Raw genomic sequence first — 22093 nt, 5'->3', positions numbered from 1 at the left:
AAGGAGGGCATGTGTTGTAATGAGCACCGGGTATTATATAAGACTGATAAATCACCGGCCTGTACCTCTGAAACCAATAATATATGTTAATTAACTGAATTTAAATAAAAAAATGTTCAGAAAAAAAGGAATGAATGAAGTGAAGCATAGAACTATAACGAGTGTTACTGAAGGTACCCCTTGAAATGTGGTACTGAACTAGACAGCTATTATTTCTGGTGTGATCTCTGTCTATACTATGTTTATTATTTTTGTTTATATATGATTTGTTCCAGGTATTTTAATTTGAGGAGATAGAAATCAGTAATTATTTTTTTCCCTATATGAAAAGGTCACACCTCTTTGAGTACATTGCAAATTATAATAAGAAACCCTGATAATTTGAAGGTAAAATCAAGACAGACATCACTTTAGGTTAAAATTTCTGAAAGTCATTACATATGTAGGTGAGATTAACCATCTGCAGAGATGGCTTCTAAATGTTTTGCTGGTAGGACAAAGGGGTTTCCTGTATCTCATCTCAGAGGTAAGATTTTGTTATACCCCTTCAAGGGAACAAGGCTGTGTCTTTAGGAAGTAATAACTAGATATATAAATCTGTAACATTTTCAAATGAATCATCTCTTGGTCTTCAGAAATTTATTGGTTTTCATAAAGTCTAGAAAATTCTTCTAAAAAACAGGAGAGAAATGATAGTTGGAGTTAGGGTAGCCAAGATGTTTTATGAAGTGGAAATAGATCTGGAATACAGAGACAACCAGTTATCCAGCTTGATTAAAATTTTCTTTAAGAATATCTGTTTTTATTCTAATTGTAATTTTTAAATTAGGAGACTGTCCTAGGAAATGAATGATATGGGTTATTATTACAAATATATTTCTCAATGTATATTACTAAATTTGTATTTCAATTTCTTGTAACTTTGTTTAGAATCTGTTGTGGAAAACCTCTTCAGCTCTCAGGAAATCCAGTTTCTATACCTGCAAAGCCATCCTTGGTGACTGCCAAAGCCCAGGGCTGCTCTAAGATCCAGCCTGAGCCTCCAGGGCCTCTCTTGACTCTCTTCTTCCAGCTTCTTGAGGCCATATGCTACTTCTCCTGTTTTTTATTACTGTCACTCAAATGACCCTTACCAGGATTGGATGCTGAGTAAATGTTTAGAATTGGTTCCTTTTGGTGAGCATCTGTGTAATTAATTTATTATCATTTTAATTGAACAACGCAGAAAGTGTATGCCTATGATAGGTTATTATTTTGTTGATCTTTCTCTTAAATTATTTTTATTGCATCTTAATAGATTACACTGCTTCTTGGCCATCCTAAGTAGTTTTTGTTGTTGGTGGTGATGGTGGTGATTGTGGTGTATTGACATTGTGCTAACGTTTAATTCAAAACACATGAAGCCTGAAAATGTGTTTGAAATATAAAATGAAAACAACAGAGAAATAATCAGTGTTTTCTGTTTTACTCTGTTGTATTCAACTTTTATTCATTCACTTTCCTAATGTATTTTCCTGAACTCTATTTTCCCTTTTTCAGTTTTTCTGGATCTTTTTAGGAGACTTCAAGTGTGGAAATGATATGACACCATAAGATAGTGGCAAATGTCAGCTCTGTTCCTGGGTTGCTACTGTAATTGTAAGTAAGGGAGAGTAACAAAGCAAGCAAATCTGGGAACCCAGAATAATTTGTTATCATATTTTGTTTATTTGATATACAGAAAGTGCTTTCAGATTGTTCCTTTTAGATGAGACCATTTAGAACTTGACTTTATATTCTAGTTTTCAGTGTATTATCCCCAAGTTTTGATTCCCCACTCCTGTATCTTTCCATTATTAAAATGCTCAGTAAAACAAAGTTCATGAAAATTCCTCTCATCTGTGGCATTTTTTCCCCTCATTCTGCTTAAATTATGCTTATCTTTAGCCAGTCAGAATAAATTTGAATGCCTTCTATGTGTTCAGATATTCATTTTATGTTGTTTATATAAATTTTGTCAAATCATTAACCTTTCACCGGAAGCTTGCAATTATGGTAACCTGTCTTTATGGCTTATCGTGATTTAGATTCTTTTTCTGGTGTACAAAAACACTCTGCTTGCCTGCATGGCTTCATATCTGCTAGGGTCTGCATTTGTTTTTGTTTTTTGATCTCATCACCTCAGTGGTTAAAGAGCTTCTCTGTAAATGCATTAATATTCTTCCTGTTATTAGAAGCTCATAATCTGTCAACACTTCTCCCTCAATTTCTCTTGCATCTGCTGCTTCCCATTCCCATAGCAAATAGTTCAGTTCGCTCCTTTTTAAATCTTGCAACAGAATTTTAGAAATAACTTTGAAATGTTATTCTTGCCTTCAGACTCTATATGTCAGTTACTTCCCCATTCAGACTTCTCTCCAGTTATCTTCCAGAATCATACTTTTGGTCCTGTCATTCCTGCTCAAAAGCCATCCATAGGTCTGCATTTCCTATAAAATAAAGTCCTTCACCTTCTGGCCTTAGCCACTATCTCCTCTCCAGCTGGAGCCTCGGCTGTTAATGTAAGCAAATAGGAGGCCTCATAGAAAGAATATGGGTTTTGTGGTCATTACATTTTGTTTTGAATCCTGGCTCCAGTATTTTACTGCTGTATTATCTTGCGCAAGTTGCTTCAGCTTTGGAGCCTTAGTTTTCTCATTTGAGAAATGGGAATCATAACTCCTGCCCTGTAAGGGCTGTTTAAAAGTAAATGAGATAGATGTTAAAACCTATCATGTGAGTAGGCATTTAATAAATATTAGTAATCCTTTCTATATTCTACTCCCCTCAGATAGGGGCAGACCGGGCCCAGAGTCAGATGACCTGGATAATCCGCTAAATCTGATTAGCAGTGTAGCTTGCACAGATATTTAACCGTAGGCCTTAGTTTCCTCATCTAAGAAGTAACCGCCTAGGGTGTTCCTCAGTGACTGAGGTGGAAAACAGCTTCCCCCAGTCTCACATGGCTTGTCGACATGTCTTAAATGACCAATAAGTGTTAACTGTTTTTTTCAGCCAACATTTCAAAATTGGCAGATTTAACATATGCATATGCACACACACACACACACACACACACACACACACACACACGGAATTGTTCCTTCTCTTGAAAAAAAAATCTGAAGATCTGGCTGTTTTGTTGCATATCTCTGTGTGGCCAATAGCTCCCTTTATACCCTCAAGTGTATCCTTATCCCGCATCACTGTCCGAATTTCACTGGCCCTCCAAAGTACTAGTGATTATTGCTCTTGGTATGTGGCCTCCAGTCAGTTTCCTTGTAGCCCCTGGAAATGAATTCAGGGGTTTGTTTCACATTCTCTAAGGAGACTAGCAACCAAAAATAGTATGGATCACTTGGCTAAGAGTTATCACAGGTTGCTTCTTGTTCTCAAGTCCTATGGAATGTAATGATTTGAAATTTTATTTCCAGACCTTATTAGTCCCTGGTGTTAAACCCATGATCGTGTTGAAGGCCTGAGTCCATCTGAATCTTGAGATGAAAAAACATATGACCAGTCATAATTGGGTCAGCCAAGTTAATAAATTTTTGAACTTCCTACATGATCTGACTCCAGATCAACTTTAATTATGAAAATGGCTGAAATAATTTGATGTCAGTTCTCACTTTAAAGATATATCTTCAACCAAAGTTGAAGGGAGGGAGTGGAAGGCAGTGCTATAGTATTATCAGCACTTCTCTTACTGTTCTCTGCCCAAATAACTTATACTTCTGCTGCCTTATTCCCTTCATGTGCCATGTATTTTTCCCCTCCTTCATTTTGTTCGCGCAATCCTCTTTGCCCTACCCCAAATATTTAGTAACTATCCACTTATTTTTCATCTTCTCTCAAAACCCAGATCAAATTATACTAAATTAATAACAAAACTAGTTATTTGTATATTATTTTATTTCTACCTTTATTAGAACACTTCGCACGTTGTATTAGAATGATTTGCTTCTTTTGACATCCTAGTATGTAAGTTCTGGTCTCTACCATGTGGTGAGCACCACATGGTTGGTTCTCATTGTATGTGTGTTAAATTTAATATAGCTGAGTTTAGAGTACATGGGCATTCCAAAAGGTAGAGCAGTATAAGCAAAAGGGTAAAGATGAAAACTATAACACATATTTGGAGACAGGAACAGAGAGCAGAGCACTCATAAATTTTTAAATAGCTAAAAATGAAGTTGGAAAAATATATTGCAGCTAGTTTCTGGACACTAGTCTGTTAAACTATTTGGAATCATTCTTCCATGGGACACTGTCACCTTTGTGATAGTCTATAGAGTTGAAGTTTGAACCTGGGGCAAGATGATGGCAATGGAAATGCAAAGGAAGTGATAGTTTTAAAAGAATTTGTACAGAGAGAATTGGTAGTTCTTGGTGACTGAAATTTATATAGGGTTTAGGGAAATGGAGGAATCAAAGATAATTCTAAGATTTTTATTTTGGAAATGTCTTGAAGAATAATGATAAATGTACCATTGACAAAATTAGGAAAATTAGGAGATGGAGCTCTTTGGGGAAATAATGCATTTAGTATTAGATATATTGTATTTGAGATCTCACAAGTAGAGATATTTAAGATTTAAGATTTCACATTCATTGCTCTTCAGTCATTTACCTACCGCCTTATATTTTTAGAATTAGTTTACATGTTTTATTTGAATAGTATAAATTATCACTTTTCTAGGGTATAAGGACCAGATGTTGATTGAAATGAATTTAACCCTACTGATAGTTGAGAGGTGAGAGGAAGAGATAAGCAATCCTTGAACATTGCTTCTATCACCTTTGCAAGTTCAGTATTCTTCAAAATTTGCTGTGGTCGTTAGAGTTAAGAATAGGTCAGTAGTCTCTAAGCCTTACAACTTTTGGTAGCAGGATTATTTTTATATCCTAATTTAGTTTTGGAAAGCTTACTTAACATTTTCTTAGTATAACATGATACTAGGTATTGTGGTTGAATACAAAAGTGAACTGGGCATAACCTCTCTCTTTAAAAAAACCACATTCCAATAAGAGAAAAGACATCAGTAACTGTAGTACAAAACAAAATGGAAAGATGAATGTTTTCCTTTCTAAGCAGATTTTTATTCTAGTTTCTTCCCATTTGATATAGTCTGAGAATTATAATATTATACTTTCTAGACTAAGTGATCTATGCAAATCCTATGTTCTAAGCATTGCCCAAGAAAATGCTTTATCTAGATTAATTATAAATATATAATTATTATATATAACATAATATATATTATTATTTAATTTCCAGCTGTGTGACAGTGTGTTTTTATCCAAAACTAGTTGATTTCATTTTTCAAGAAAGTTTTTCGTCATTCTTTATATTTGAAATTTAAAATGTCCAGCTGTGTGTGTCTCAGTTGTTATATTGCTTTCATGGGTTTTTATAGTTCTCCATAATAAAATTCTAGTTTTCCCTCCTGACATGTGAAGCTGTTCCTCATTTATTGTTTTATTTTTCTATATGTGTTTCTTAAGAATGTTTATGCCATTTTAGTGAGTTAATGTGCCATGACAACCATTTTTTTTATTTAAAAAGTGACAATATTTTCAGTTTATTCAGAATTTCACTATAGCTGCTTCTTTGTCAACAGTTATTTTCCAAAGATTATTATTCTTAATTGACTGCTCTTTGCCCCTGTGGATTATAAAGGCATTATCTAAACACGGTGAATCTATCCTTTTTTCCACAACACCTACATTTATAAACCTTTAATACTGCTTAATATTTTATAGTATTTTCTACCAAAGACAGATTTGGAAGTATAATTCCATTATTATCTGGAAATAATTCTTTTTGTAAGAGGAGGGTCTTTTTTTTTTTCTTAAATATTTTATTTATTTATTGCTGAGAGAGAGAGCACTAGAGAGAGAAGAAGCATGAGCGGTAGGCAGAGGGAGAGGGAGAGGCAGACTCCCCACTGAGCAGAGAGCCCCTTGTGGGACTTGATCCCAGGACCCTGGGATCATGACCTGAGCCAAATCAGACGCTTAACCAACTGAGCCACCCAGGTGCCCCAGGAGAAGGGTCATTTTTAATCAGACAAACTTAAACTGTCTAAATTATTTTTACTTTTTTTTTTAAGAGAGGGCAAGAGAGGGGGGAGGGGCAAAAGGAGAGGGAGAGAGAGAATTTTAAACAGGCTCCATGGAGCCCAATGTAGGGCTCGATCTTAAAACCCTGAGATCATGACCTGAGTGGAAATCAATAATTGGGCACTTAACTGAGCCACCCACATGCCCCAAATTACTTCTACTTCTGTCAGTTCTTTTCAATCTTCCTTGCCATCCCCATCCCACCCTGTTCACTTAGTATGTGCATTTTCACTAGAAGGTGCATTTGGCTTAAGTTCACTTACTTATTTTTTTTGTCAAAAAATAAAATATGTGGTTCATTCTCCTGAATCAGGTGGTTGTTGTATCACTTGAGAGGTCTCTGGGATTGTGCAAACAAACAATTTTGCCTTTTTCATTAGAGATTTAAATTTAGATTGTGTAAATTTATTTAAAACCATTTATTATTATTAACACATATTTGTCAAATGGAACAGACTGACCGATATGTTTTGGTACCTTAAATTATTTATTTGTTTTGCTTAGATGGACATTATCTAAAAAAGCTAGCCTAGAAACTTCGACCATCAACACTGAGGTTCTGCTTAATAATAAAAATACTGGAGACGAAAGGGTTATCTTTTCAAAGTTAGATTAACTATATAAAATTTATGTTAAGAATTAATTGCTCTTGGGGAGCCTAGGTGGCTCAGTTAGTTGGGTATATGCCTTTGGCTTGGGTCATGATCCCAGGCTCCTGGGATTGAGGCCTGCCTTGGGCTCCCTGATTAGCGGAGAGCCTGCTTCTCCCTCTCCCTCTGCTGTTCCCCCTGCTTGTGCTCTCTCGCTCTCTCTCTGTCAAATAAATAAATAAAATCTTAAAAAAAAAAAAAAAAGAATTAAGAGCTCTCTACCAATAGGAAAGAAAGAATAATCCTAGATTGTTTTGGTAGTCACTACTTTGTTTTCATGTTTTGAACATTTAAAATGATCTCTAGAAGCCAGAGGAAAAATATTTGGTTGAATTGCATGTTATAATATTAACATTTGGCAATATACAAGGTGAAAAGATAGTAAAATACAGTGATTTTTAATCTTTCAGGTCACAAATCCCATAAAAAGCCTGTGTTAAATGAATGCTATAGAACCCCTTCCTCAAAAAAAGTATGGTATCTATGTTCATAAATAGACACAAAACTACATACAGCTTTACGTGAGTCATAGGCTTCTTTAACTCTTATACCTCAAGGTAAGAATCACTGGTTCAAAGTGTTATTAGAATTACAGAGTTCTTTGAATTCTTCTTGATTTAGACCAACACTCGTGCTCATTCTTCATTTTTTCTTGTAATTTTTTGTTCCTTATTATGAGCTATTTATATATTTGCATTCATTTAACTAATCTTTTTTTTTTTTTTTGGTTTATATAGTCTTGTCTTTATTCCTTTTTTAAAAAAGTTTTTTTCCTTTCTTTCAGTTTTTGTTTAAATTATAGTTAGTTAACATTCAGTGTAATGTTATTTCAGGTGTATAATATAGTGATTCAACATTTCCATACATCACCTGGTGCTCATCACAAGTGCCCTCTTAATCCCTATCACCTATTTCACCCATCCCCCCCATAACCGTCAGTTTGTTCTCTGTAGTCTGTTTCTTGGTTCGGCTCTCTCTCTCTCTCTTTTTTCCCCCTTTGCTCATTTATTTTATTTATTAAATTCCACATGCGAGTGAAATCATATGGTATTTGTCTTTCTCTGACTGACTTGTTTCGCTTAGCATGATACTCTCTAGCTCTATCCATGTTGTGGCAAATGGCAAGATTCCATTCTTTTTGATGGCTGAATAATATTCCATGGCATGTATACACCACATCTTCTTTGTCTGTTTGTCAGTTGATGGACACTTGGGCTGTTTCCATAATTTGGCTATTATAGATAATATCAAGTGCTGAGAACTGTCCCTCCTCTTGTTAAGGGAAGCTCTATTTCTGATGCAGCTATAGATTATCAGACTGGTGTCTTTGGGCAACACCCATGACAGTTACTGAATCTCAATTCTTCCTTCTTAATTATTGAGACCAAAATGGCAATTTTTAAAGTTTAGGTTGGCATTTTATTTATACTGTTTGCAGCCACCTTGAATAATGACCCCTAAGGAATAAAATTGATTTGATTTTATTAATTATATGCATCATTACAAAAATAAAGAATAAGATCTGCTAGAAGTATGGTAAGAACTAGATAGACAAAAGTGTGTATTTAATGCAAATTCCTTTTGCATGTTCCTTCTGCTTGGCAAATGATTATAACTAAATTCAGTTAAGAGTAGACTAGACACATCTATTTTGTATTAATATTGAAATGTAAGTAATAGAGTTTAGCTAACAATAATAGCATATGAAAGCTGAAGTTAATGAAATACATAACGAAAAAAAAGTACAATTTTGAGACAGAGTTGTGATTTAGTTTTACTCTCTCAAAATGCCCTATTAGTAATTAGTTATGCTTATAATTACAGTTTACCTGGGACAAAAGTTCTTTGTGTCCTGCCCCAAACAATAAATAAACTGAAAAGTCTTTATTTTTGAAAGCTTGAAAATCTAGGTGCAAGTCAATGTAGAGAATAAAAATACTTGTCTTCTCTGTAAGAGATCAGTGGTAGTGTTAGTTACTCAGGTACTGGCATTGTTGAAGCACTGGGGGTGGTAGAGCCAATAGTGGTGTTTAGAAGTGACAGTCAAAATAGGACATCTCATTTCCTATTTCCTAGGAACAAGGGAATAACAGATGGGTTTCAAAGCACTTATTGGTTGATTTTTAAGGTATCCTTTACAATTATAATATCAGTTTTTAAAGTTTCGCAATCTGGAATTAATTTTGTATTTTGGTAATAAAATCATATTTGATTTATTAAATTTAAAATTTATTCTTAAGAAAATATTTACAAATATTTTAATTTACTCTTAAATGCTTCTAATTTTAAATGGAGTTTGAAGTTGTTGGGTTTCTAGTAATCTATCTCTTGGTTTTGGTTATTTTCTGAAAACAGAGACTTTTGATAATAGAAAATTAAACTGTAGTAAAACTTGAAACTCTACGTGAGGTCTTTAAGGCATAGTGAAGCTTGTAACCTATTAAATTTCACATTAAATCCTGTGAGAAATATCATTAGTATTAGAATTCTCTCCTATTCCTTTAAAAGCTTATGCTACAACAGTGGTGCCTAGTGCTAACCACTGGTCTCCCAGCATCGAGCAATTCTGGCTGTCATCCTACTTAGAATGTAGAACCCAGGGTTGGCTCTTGGACTCCTATGTCATGTCTCAAGTTACAGCTTACCTGTCCCTAGTTGTGCCTTCATTCTAATGATGAAGGTCTTACACCCAAGTACCAGACCCTAAACCTCCTTTCTCCCAGCAGGTTCATTTAGGAACTGGGTATATGCATTGATCTTTCTTTTGGGTTCTTCCATAGTAGCCTATATGGTATTCTGGGTTTAAATATTTGAGTGTTTTCAACCTTCTATTCTGACAAAGCCCTAAGTATACACAGTTTGGATTCATGCTTTGGGGGTTGCCTACTATGTTCTAGGCTCCGTATTAAGATGATATGTATGTGTGTGTGTATGCATGCACGTGTGCACATCTGCATGCACTTACATTAAATACTTGTATACATATTCATGTATATGTGTGTGAGTGTTCTTTAACAACATTATAAAATATGTATTTTCCTCCCATTTTATAGATCAAGTCTTAGAGCAGATAAATAAATTAGTCATGGCTACACAGGTATAGACGGTCTGAGAATCACAATTCAAACCTAGTTCTTGCTCATTCATTTACTCATTTACTCATCAGGTACTTTAAGTGCCAGGCATTATTCTAGATTCTGAGGAATCAGTAATGAATAAAAATCCATGTCCTCTTGGATCTTACTTGCTATGTCAGATGGTGATAAGTGCTGTGAAAAAAAATTAATAAAAAAGATCAGAGAGGGTAAGGATTGAATGGGGTTGCAGTTTTAAACAGAATTATCAGAGAAATTTTCACTGAAATAGTGACATTTGAGCACAGACCTAAAGGAAGTGAGAGTGAGCTATGAAAATACCTGAGAGAAGATGGTCTCGGACAGAGTTAAAAACAAGCACAGAGGCCTGAGTAAGCACATCTCTGTGGGATCTCAGCAGAATTCTAACTGGGAATTTCTGTGCCCTCTAGAATCCATATTGGACACTTACTGTCTGTGTGCTTTGTAAATGGTTAAGACACATATCCCATAAATGGATCTCAAATTACACCTTGGAATTGTTTATTTTTTAATCAGGTTTACTTTTTATTTACCAAATCACTTTCTAAATTGCTGTTTCTTTGTATGATATTTTTATTTTCCTTCAAATTAAACTATGAAAATGGTCTGTTATAGCTAAAATATGTAGTTAGATTTTCCTATTTTTATATTTAATTTTATTTTTAGTTTTATAAGTAATTAAATGTGAAAATGCTTTTGAAATGGTTACATGTACTTTATACATACAATATGATGTTAATATTGGCACAGTAAGAACATGCATGTCAATTGTTTGTTAATTTTACTTTATTTTTTTCTAAGAGCATGGTTTATGTGTTGAAATGACATATTGTTTCATTTCACATGCAGCCTGAAATTACTCTGAAGTAGCATACGCAAAAAGTTTCCTAGCATGTAATTGGATGATAGAAATTATTTTTTTTAAAAACAGCAGTATATATATTATTTTCTTCCTTACACAAGTGATAAGATTATAGAGATATCAAACATTCATAAAATTTAATGCATCCTATCTAGAATTTTCAAGTTCAGCAAGACAGACTTTACCTTTTGGTTGAAGTCTACTAAACAAGTATAAAAGATTAAAGCCTAAGTCATTCGTTGTGGAAGTCTCAGCCTTAAAATGTTCAATTAAATGTCCATTGAAAATAAGTAAATTTCCATTTTAGAAAAATGTTCAATTCAACTTAGCCAACACTTATGAGCACTTATTGTGCTTATGGGAGTTTATTGATAAGAAAAAAAAAATCTGTGAGGCTATTGCAGTAGCACTGGTGAGAGTAATAGAGTTTGAACTCAGGCAGTGATAGTGGGGCACGGGAAAGGTGGGTGGTTAGTTCCACAGTGAAAGACATTTTTTACATTAAGATTGATGGGTGGCTGGATATGTGGATTGAGGGCACAGGGAGCATTTAAGATAACGTAAAGACTTAGCTTCAGCACTGAGCAAGTAAGGACATTATTAAACAAGATAGGAAATAGAGAGGAAAGGTTTGGAGAGCATGAGAATGTGCATTTCAGTTTTGAACCTTTTGAATTAGAGGCATCTGTAGGATATTCATGTAGAAATGAATATAAAACATTTTCATGTCCCTCGAAGACTATTATTAAGAGGGAACTGTTGATTTTTCTTGAAATTCTGGGCCATGGGACAGTTCGAGGCTATTTGATAGCAGTAGTAACCTTTGTCCTAACTCCTGTAACACAGTTAAACCTCAAAATTTAGCACATAATTATGTTTTGTCTTGTATCATATTCTGAATGTTCTAAATCTCTCGTCTCACCTTATGATTATACACATTAGGGTGAGATGAGATTTTATTCTAACAGGCTCAGCAGTGCTATTGAAGTCCTCCAACTGGCTTCAGTGATCACTACCATCACAGAAACAAATCCTAAGATGGAATTTGTTTCTCCTAGTATAGCTGGTGATGCTGCAGTAGTGAGTATATTAAACAATTGCTTTCATTCATCCATTCATTCCCTACTAACTGAGTGCCTGCTGTATGAAGGTATTGTTGCTTTAAAACTGGACATGAAGCAGTTGGCTTGCTTTATTTCTAGAAATAGATACTACAACAAAATCTCATTATAAAGTCTTTTTATTTCCTTTTCAGAGACATCAGTTGATCTATGTGTAAAAATTACTTTTTAAATTTCTCAAAACCTTAAAATCACTTCTGGTAGAGCAGGAGGTTTTGAGAGAAATAAAGTGAAGGAATTAAGAACATGAACAAAGTGAATATGAACCATTAAGATATTACCATGGTATGGATCTCTGCCAGAGGGAGTTCTTGCTAGACCTGATTCTGACAGTCATATACTTGCCTAGCGGTTTTAACTGGTGTCTTTCCTGTTTTCATTTGTAGCCCATTGAACTTACTGCTATAGCATGCTAATAATCAAATTTGGGAATTACAAGCAAGGGCTGAATACTGCCTTGGTTCACATGCCTTGCCATTTGGTGTCTGTGCAAACGTGGCTAACATGTAGCCTCTCTAAGTTTTGATTTCTTCCTCTGGAAATTGAGATAAGAGCACTATGTAATCACCTCATAAGACTGTTCCATTACATGTAAACCGTTGAGCACGGTGCCTGGCACATAGCATATGTGCAATAAATATTAATTATCATTTCAATGAGTTATTATGAATCCTAGCAGTACTCTGTCTTCCTTAAAGCACTAGAGAACATTCAAATAAAATAACACACTTATTTTTGAAACTTTTTAAAATGTAAATATGTAAACTATGTAAAATGTAAATATATTGATTGATTGTTTCTATTTTATTTTTAGTTTTGAGGCGTTATTATTCATTTCTCTACCTTGAGATTTTCATAATCAATATGTGTATATATAACTCTTCTATCTTTTCTTATACGTTGATCTCTGCTGTTAAAAAAAAAGATACCTAAAGATATCCTGATTTCATATTTACAGAAAATAGCTTCTCCCCTGCTTCTTTGCTCCCCTTGTTTTCATGCCCAATTAACCTATATTACAAGAAACCTCTGTGGAATAGGGATCTAGGGTGTACAAAAAAATAAGAGTAAATAAAGACAAAGCATGCAATCAAGCTGAACAGGTACTTCCAGTAGGGGGAGATATTTACAAAATAATCAAGCCACTTAATATGCCGGTGCAGTGGCAACAAATTTATAAACAAAGCTTTCCCTGTGTAAAAATTCCAGCTAATTAATAATTAAGTAAATATTGGTTGAGTAACACTGTGGTTTCTGTCTTGCCAGTTGCGGAACCCAAACTCCTTCTACAAGTACCTAGAGAAGCACTATGAGGACTACATACACTGTCACCATTGCCATATAACTTCTTACATACTGTTTCCGAGTGGAAGTAAAGATAAGAACATGATGTGCCTCTCTCTCTCTCTCTCTTTCTGAATCTTTAAAAATTGCTAGTGGAAGTTACAGGCTGGATCACTTTAAAACAAAGAAAGTACAGAAGCTGTATTTCTGTAATTCAGAAAGATTTTTTTCACAGGTCCTAGACTATCTGAATAAACTGGTATAGCCCTAAATGACATAAACTAATGGACTGAATCAGAACACTATCTTTTTTTTTAAAAAAAAAGCAAGCATTTTTAAAAAGATAATAGCTTTGTAATTTAGATCTCCAGATTTCTGAAATTTCTGCTGAGGCCTATAATTAAAAGCAAATTAACATCATTTAGATCAAGTTGGATTTGGATTTTTTCAAGTATTTCAAGTAGGTTAGTTAAGTTGATTTGAACATTTACTTGTCCAACAGAAACATCACATTTCTTTCTGTTGGCAACATTGTCCAATAACTGACTACTATAACAGTCCCTCTGCACTTTGAGATTTAATACTCTTATTCTATCACACTCTAAGAAATTGCTGCCCTGGAACTTGGGGATGTTGAGACTGCCCTTAAACCTGAGAGTCTCACTTAATAGTTGACTGAGTTTTCCCCTCTGTATCATGCCTAAATATTTTGATGTGGATTTTATTACTTTTGGCTGCGTTAGTAAATTCAGTTTGTAAAATATCCAAAGAACTTTATAATACACAAAATATATCTTAAATAAATTCACTGTAGTAATTTTGTAGCTTTAATTTCTATTTAGTTGATTCAGAAATGGAAGTTACAGGTCTCTGCCAATTTTATGCTTATTAATTAACATGGTAAACATTACCACCAACAACTTAACAGATATTAGCTTTAAAAAGATACTGTGTTAAATATACAAGACTTCATCAATTTTCCTCTTTTAATTTTGCTAGAAGCATCATTATTTTTTGTGTTTAAATGAATTTTTATAATTTTATAACTAACTATGGAGGGTTAGCTATGCTAGAATAGACTTCATAGTGTATAGTTTGGTTTCTCTGATAGAACCAAAGTTGTTTCCTGGATTGTACCATTCTTTCATAAGGTGAGTATTTTAAATACTTTGTTTAAACACTGGATATGTGGGGCTTTTTAATTATTAAAAGTAACATTCAATGAGTGAACTTAATTAGACTGATCCGTCCAAAGAGTTCATTTGAACCACTACAGACACATTGGAATACCCTTTTTGTAAGCTTCCTAAATAAGTATATAAAAATAGCCATAGAAAACTGAAATTGAGCAAATAAAAAGCATCTCTATCAGTGTACATATGTGTTTCCATCTATTCCATTAGAATAGGTGAGAGAATGCTGCAGTAATAAGCCTAAAACCTCAGTGACTAAAAAGAATGATGGTTACTTTCCTAAATGTTGCCACCCACAGTAGGTTGACAGCAGTGATGTCCACGTCATAGTCACTCAAGGACTCAAGTTCCATCTTGACACATATTTCAGTTATTGCAGACTCAAGGACTCAAGTTCCATCTTGACACATATTTCAGTTATTGCAGTTCTGGAAAAAGAAAGCATAGTGAATCCTCCAGTTCTCTTAAAACTTCTGTCTGAAAATGGCATAGTTCACTTTGGTGAGATGTGTCCACACCAGAGTTCAACAGGATACATGATCCTCACATAGAGAGAGGTACTGGATGTTTGCAGTATGACAGTTGACCATATTCTTCTTAATGAGTGAGCATTTGAAAATCATCAATAGTTCCTATAGTAAACGTATAGAATATACGGCTTAAAACTGACCAGGGAAAGAAAATGAACTTTTTTCACCTGATTTTAACATGACAAGTTTAAAAACTCATACTGACAGTGCATTGAACACACACACACACACGCACACGCAAAATTTCTCCATGGTCCAAATGATGCGGGGACTCTTTCACAGTAACATTTATACCACTGGGGACACTGCCATTGTTCCACACGTAGGTGGTGTGCGCAGGGAATAACAGTGTAGAGCAGGCTGATCGCCTTTAAATTCACAGTTGTAGGTCAGCCAGGACCTTTCATAAATTTAATGACCACATTATAGTGTAGCGGATTTTAAGCTTTTTTTTGTTGTTGTTGCTGCCTTTTTTTTTTTTTTTTTTTTGGCTTTTAGAAGGATAAAAAAGGCCAAATTTTAATTTGGAATTTAAATATATAATTGTGTACACTATTAAGAGAAAACTGGATGCTACAAATAACTAATAGCTGAAATAACAAATACAGTGGAACCATTAGAGATATTATCAAAATTCACACCAAAATGAAAATATTGTCATTTGTTGTAAAGATCCAGTGTTTTTCATTTATTTGTTTTAAATCTCACACAAATTGGCATTAACTACTTATTGCTAACATTTCTCTTTTTATCCTGATCTTTTTAGGTATTACTAATTTTCCCAAAATATTTTGTGAAACTTCCCAGAAGCTGGTGAGTGTGGAAGCCTTTGTTCTGGCAGTGAGATATTATTCTGTACAAAACTTGGGAATATGTACTCCTTTTGAACAGTTGCTTACAGTCCTTCGAGGAAATAAAAAACAGAGAACTGGTAAGTGTGTATGTATTTTTTTTAGTACTAGAAGCGATATACTGTCCATTTATGTTCATATATTTTTTCTAACAAGTTCTTAATTTATTGTTCTATCAGTGCTCTTCTATCGTGAGCACTGGTAGACTGGCTTATACTTAGATGAGTAGGTTTTCTTATGCATCATGTTATACAGAACAACTAGTTACAGATCTCCATGTTTTTTTTCCTACATTATAGTCCAGTTACCAGTCTTTTCTCTTATAATTGTTTTTTGTGTCAAGAAACATTTTTATTTTTTTATTTTGTTTTTAAGATTTTATTTATTTATTTGAGAGAGAGAGATAGCAAGAGAGAGCATGAGCAGGGGCAGGGAGAAGGAGAAGCAGGCTTCCCACGGATTAGGGAGCCCGATGTGGGGCTCAATTCCAGGACTCCAGGATCATGACCCGAGCCAAAGGCAGACGCTTAGCCAAATGAGCCACCCAGGCGCCTCTCAAGGAACATTTTTTTCTTTTAAGTAATGTTCTATGGGTCTTCTTATTTATGTTCTTAATTCAAATTTTGATTCGTAGCAGCTAAACTAACAGAGATCTATCATGCAGACACAGTGGAATCTCTATATTATTTTCATACGTAATTACAGAAAACATGAACATTAATGGATGATTTTTTTTTAAAGATTTTATTTATTTATTTGACAGAGAGAGAGACAGCCAGTGAGAGAGGGAACAGAAACAGGGGGAGTGGGAGAGGAAGAAGCAGGCTCCTAGTGGAGGAGCCTGATGTGGGGCTCAATCCCAAACCGCTGGAATCACTCCCTGAGCCGAAGGCAGATGCTTAACGACTGTGCCACCTAGGCGCCCCAACGGATGATTTTTTATTACATTTTGTTTCTTTAATAGCAGTACTTTAATTTTATTTTATTTTTGTTCAGATGAAAATGTGAAACCAGACGAATTTATGAATTTGAAAAAATCTCATGAAGTTCAGGCTATGTCAGAGCTTATCAGCAGTATTGCTGATTACTATGGAATAAAGCAGGTAAGAGAATTTCTTTGTATTTTCAGGTGTTAAAATTAGTGCCTTTTTTTTTTCTTGGTATCATTTACATCTTATCTGTGATCACTGTCCAGCCTTTAAATGTCATTAAATAATAACTGATGTTAGTTATGTCACTTTTTTTTTTTTAAGATTTTATTTATTTATTTGACAGGGAGACAGCCAGTGAGAGAGGGAAAACAAGCAGGGGGAGTGGGAGAGGAAGAAGCAGGCTCCCAGCAGAGCAGAAAGCCCAATGCGGGGCTCGATCCCAGGACTCTGGGATCACACCCTGAGCCAAAGGCAGACGCTTAACAACTAAGCCACCCAGGCGCCCCATGTCAGACACTTTATTTATTTATTTTTTTTTTTTAAAGATTTTATTTATTTATGTGACAGAGAGACAGCCAGCGAGAGAGGGAACACAGCAGGGGGAGTGGGAGAGGAAGAAGCAGGCTCATAGCGGAGGAGCCTGATGTGGGACTCGATCCCGGAACGCCGGGATCACGCCCTGAGCCGAAGGCAGACGCTTTAACGACTGCGCTACCCAGGCGCCCCTAATGTCAGACACTTTAAATATGTGCTCTCATTTCCCAATACAGTGTGATTATAGCAAATTTATGCTAAAAATAAGATATGACTATTCATGTTTTGCCACAAATTTTACTCTTTTAAATTATCTTCAATAAGTTTCCAATTTGAGGCAGCATTATGATAATGATATTCTGCAAAATTGTTTGCCACTGGGTGTTCTCAGAACCTAGGGTTACCAAGCTGTGGTCATTATAGTAACGCAAAGAAACTATGTTTTAGGACTCGGATTCTTTCACAGTGTCAGAATCACAGTGCATTCCTGTTGTGAAAAGTAACTTTTGTGAAACAGTAATGTCTGAAACAGATATTAAAATAAAATCAAATATTGCCTATATTGACCTATAAAAACAGTGAGTTATTTTTCTTATCCCTAGCTTGTAAAAATAGTAAATTATTTTTCTTATCTCAGAAGAGCATCTGTGGGGGTAGTCAGAATCTTCCATCCTTCAATTTCTGTTAGGCGTTAAAATCTTCTCCATAGATTCTCCCAGACTTGTAGAGAGTTTGAGGATGATTAGAAAACTATCACAGTTTGGCCTAGGCATGCAGAGCCGCTTGTGGCAGCATAGATCTCTAGGTTAGGGGCTAGGGGCAAGAGCTAAGCCAGTAATTTTCAACCTTTTCTTTAGCATATCATACCTAGCAGTACCTACCTGAATCAGTAACAGGCTTACCATGACAGTGATACTCAGCTGGAGTAAAAGGGGCAATTACACAGTAAAATTTAAACTGCCATATATTAGATGGATGGACATTAGAAACATAAAATTGAGTAGAAAACGAAACAGTTTAAAGAAGATTACATATTTTATGGTACCATTTTTTTTAAAGCTTTTAAGCAAAATAATGGTGTCTTCTTAATGCAAAAAATGCATGTGAAACAGCTATTAAAGAAGCAAGGGCATCATAATTTGAGAAGAGTTATTACTTTTGGTTGAGGAAGCAGCGAGATGAGATATGGAAGGAAAACAGTTATGTGCAGTGGAAATACTCATATTTTCGTTCGTAGGATGGCTGGTAGGTTCATTGTTATAGCAGATAACTGTTGGATGCCTAACCCAAATTTTCTCAGACATTTCGTGGTGTGCCAGCCTGCCTTCTACCTGGCAATGTCTGCATTTTTCCCCATGGGTTTTCTCTAGCTGCCAAAGCAAAGCACTACTTGTATACAGGTTCTGGGAATTAGTTCTTCCCCTTGAACAGCCTTGAATTAATGAATGATGAAAGTTGATATACAAATACATCAACTCCTCGACATTTCAGGTGGGATGTTTCTGAGGTATGTGTTGTACACTAGCTCCTAAAGTGGTGCCTTTCTTAATAGCACACCTTTGATTGGGCTGCCTTCCTTTTTCTTTTTCAGTTCTCTGCTTCCCTCCCAAATAATTTGCTTATACTTAAATTTTTGTTGTAGAATCTGCTCTGTGATAACCGAAACTAAGATAAGTGCTATTTATTGTTGTGCTTCCTAACTTTACACTTAGACTACTTTTATTCTTTATTTATATGAAATTTTACATAATAACTTTAAATTCATACAGCAGATTATTTTTTTTCCTAAAGTACAGAGAAAAAAATTTTGAAATACTTTAATGTATCATGTTAGACCTGCTTTCAGGGGACTTTATTATAACACTGAGGCCTGTTCTTAGGAAATGAAATAACCTGAATTAAAGATTTACAGTCTTTCTCTTGAAATCACTTTATAGCAGTATGTGATTCTCACAATAGTAAAGTTTAAGATCTATTACGTTTGTACAGCTTTTACTTTTAAAATGCAGATTTAATAAATACAGACTTCAGGCAGATAGATGGAAACCCAGATTCTGAAATATCTAACTTTACTAGTGACCATAGACACCAGAGAAGAAAACAAAACAATTCATTTTTGCCTCAGCCACATTGCTTCCTACACGCCAAAAGCCTTGCCTCTCTCACTCACATTACCAAGGCTTCCTAATTTTTATTTCCAAAATATGTTCATTCATTCATACCTGCATGCATGCATCCATTTAACAGATATTTCATTAGCTCCTACCATGTGCCATGCACTGTTACAGATAGATACTGAGGATGCAATAGTGAACAAAACTAATGACAGATATCCTTGCCCCATGGCATTTATATTCTAATGGGAGAGATAGATAATAAAGTGATTATAAATTTTTTTTGTATATGTTGATATACTTTAAAGAGAAAAATAAATAAAAAGCAAAGGAAGTCACTAATTCAGAGATGGAAGATTAACGTTTTTGGTTAGGAAGAGAGGAACAAGTAAGAACTCTTTTTAAACTCATTAGAATTCAGGCCTCCTTCAGGAAGAAAGAGAGTTACCTATTAGAATACCTGGACAAAAAACTTTTCAGATAGAGGGGATAACATGCTCAGTGGCCTTAGAGTAGGAATATGTTTGGTGTGTTCTTGAAACAACCTGAAAACCAGATCAGCTCCAGTGGAGAGAGCAAGCGCAAAGTAGTAGGAGCTGGGTTTGGAGCAGTAGAGGGCAGGTCATAAAGTTGTAGAGTCTTAGAGGCCACTGTGATATTTTGGGCTTTTGCCCTGAGTGAGATGAGAAACCTTTGGACACTGGATCACTCTGGTTGCTATGTTGAGGGCTCTTACAAAGCAGATATTTTCACTGTCTTTGCCCTTTTTACCATACTTTTTGTGAACATTCAAGCTGGTTCTTTTCAGAAATTGGCTCCTATGGGAACATGTGACGAGTTTTCAGAGTTAAGGCATAAATCCCAATAACAAAGGAGGTTAGTGAACAAGAGATAAGATTAAAGAGTTGAGAGATTTTTTTGCTAAGAGGAGTGGCAGGATCAGACTTGGTTTAGCTTCTTGAGTATCGCCTTGAGGGAAAGGAGCAGGGAGACTCTTGAGGAGCCTGTTGCAGTAAGGCAGGGTTAGGGTGCCCTTGCTAAGGTTCTGGATTTGCTCACATTTCACATGGAGGGTATGAGAGAAAGAAAGGAGTTGTCATTTCCACCTGGAATTGAGTATGGAGATATCATTAACTATGATGGAGAATATTATGGGAAGGGCAGGTTTTACAGAGAATATCAAGAACTTAGTTTTGAAGACATTAAATTTGAGATTCTTTTTAGATATTCAAGTGGAAATGTTTAGTACACTGTTGGTTATATGAGGATGAAGTTCATGGGAGAATTTCATACTAGAATTATAAATTTGAAAGTCATTAGCCTAGAATGGTAATTAGATTTCTAGGTCACACAACAAAATATAACTCTTCTAGATGCTGAACTCTAGGAAACAAACTGAGGGTTGCTGGAGGCCGGGGGGAGGGATAATTGGGAGATGGGCAGTAAGAAGGGCACTCGATGTCATGACCACTGGGTATTATATGTAACTGATGAATCACTAAATTCTACCTCTGAAACTAATAAAAAAAAAAAGATACTATGAACCTCCTTACTTAAAAACAAAACAAAACAAAAAAGATGTAACTGTGTGAAGGGGTGGCTATGTTAATTAGCTTGCTGTAGTAATCATTTCACTATGTATATCAAAACATCATATTGTATACCTTAAATACAATTTTTATTCAAAAAAAGCAGACTCAAAGAAACATATAACTCTTCTATATGAAGTGTATTACTGTACTAATAGTCTTAAGAAATGTCACCACTATGTGTAACAATGTTTCTGTGGGAGATTCTTCTAAACAGAATTAGGAGACTAGGAAGATACCTCCCACCAGGCATTGGACTAGAAAATCCTTCATTTTCAAATCCATAAAATGATCAGGAAGGAAAAGACTGCTGTGAGTGAGGGATAGGAGATCAGGATGGTGAAGATTTTGCTATTCAGACCAGATAGTTTCAAGGCAAAAAGTTGTATGCCTTATGTTACTTAATTGCATAGAGGCTTTCATTGTATTGCTGACACTACATATGCTACTAAAAGACCAATTTGGAGGGGGATAAAATTCAACTTGGATTAATAAAATAGGAGTATAAGTCAACTGACAGATTTCCTAGGAAAATTCGCCCATTATTGAAAAGGTTTTTAGATATAATATTGTGAAGGCATGATTCTTAGAGTTTCCACAGCCATTGTACAACCAGAGAAATTACAAATAAGATGCACCAAAGGCTGTATGTAGTTGAGCCTCTTAACGGTTCAGCCATTGTACTGACAGATTTCTTAAGTGAGGTGAATTTTCTTCATTGTTCAAAACTTGATGTCCTGTTACTTGCAGCCAGAATATTCTTGATTCACAAGTGGAATTGCCACAAACAGATACAGGAACAAACTCAGTTACCTCTTGGTAAGAAGACATTTACATTTGTAGGAACAAATGTGCTGACGCTTGTAAGCAACCCAGTGGTTGCTAACTTTAAGGTTGTCATCAGCATCAGTAAGTGTGTTTCACAGAAGGAAAGGAATAGAGAGCTTTGCTTTCTCTGGAGATTCAGATATGGGAGAACGGACTAATAGTTTCTACTGTATAGCACTTGTATTCATGAGTATGGGTATGGTATCTTCAGTTAGATTGTAATTCCTTAAAATCAAGATATATAATGCTTCTGTATTTCCCATAAACCTAGCCCAGAAATGAACTTAAAAAGGGCAGAGGGAATTCTTTGTAAGCATATTTATAGGAATTATTTATTGGAGTCTTACC

The 22093-nt window shown here is 35.0% G+C and overlaps 1 protein-coding gene across 7 annotated transcripts in view; it reads left to right on the top strand.

The window, feature by feature from the left end:
• Positions 1-22093, top strand: part of METTL25 (methyltransferase like 25) — a 137376-nt gene that overhangs the window by 7102 nt on the left and 108181 nt on the right. For 6 of the 7 annotated variants that reach the window (XR_015727153.1, XR_015727152.1, XR_015727151.1 and 3 more), the window contains exons 2-3: positions 15664-15828; positions 16745-16851. Coding sequence is in view for 2 of the 7 variants with exons in the window: in XM_045780037.2 (XP_045635993.2) it covers positions 15664-15828; positions 16745-16851 (272 nt within the window). In the remaining 5 variants the exon portion in view is untranslated. Of the gene's footprint in view, positions 1-930; positions 1177-1539; positions 1639-15663; positions 15829-16744; positions 16852-22093 lie in introns of all 7 variants that reach the window. The other variant, XR_015727154.1, reaches the window with a different exon arrangement.

Source organism: Ursus americanus, chromosome 17 (assembly GCF_024610735.1).
Source record: "Ursus americanus isolate L20-20 chromosome 17, mUrsAme1.1.p, whole genome shotgun sequence".
Classification (NCBI taxonomy): Eukaryota; Metazoa; Chordata; class Mammalia; order Carnivora; family Ursidae; genus Ursus; species Ursus americanus.
The sequence above is the reverse complement of the archived record's forward strand: the minus strand, read 5'-3'. Positions and strand labels throughout refer to the sequence as shown.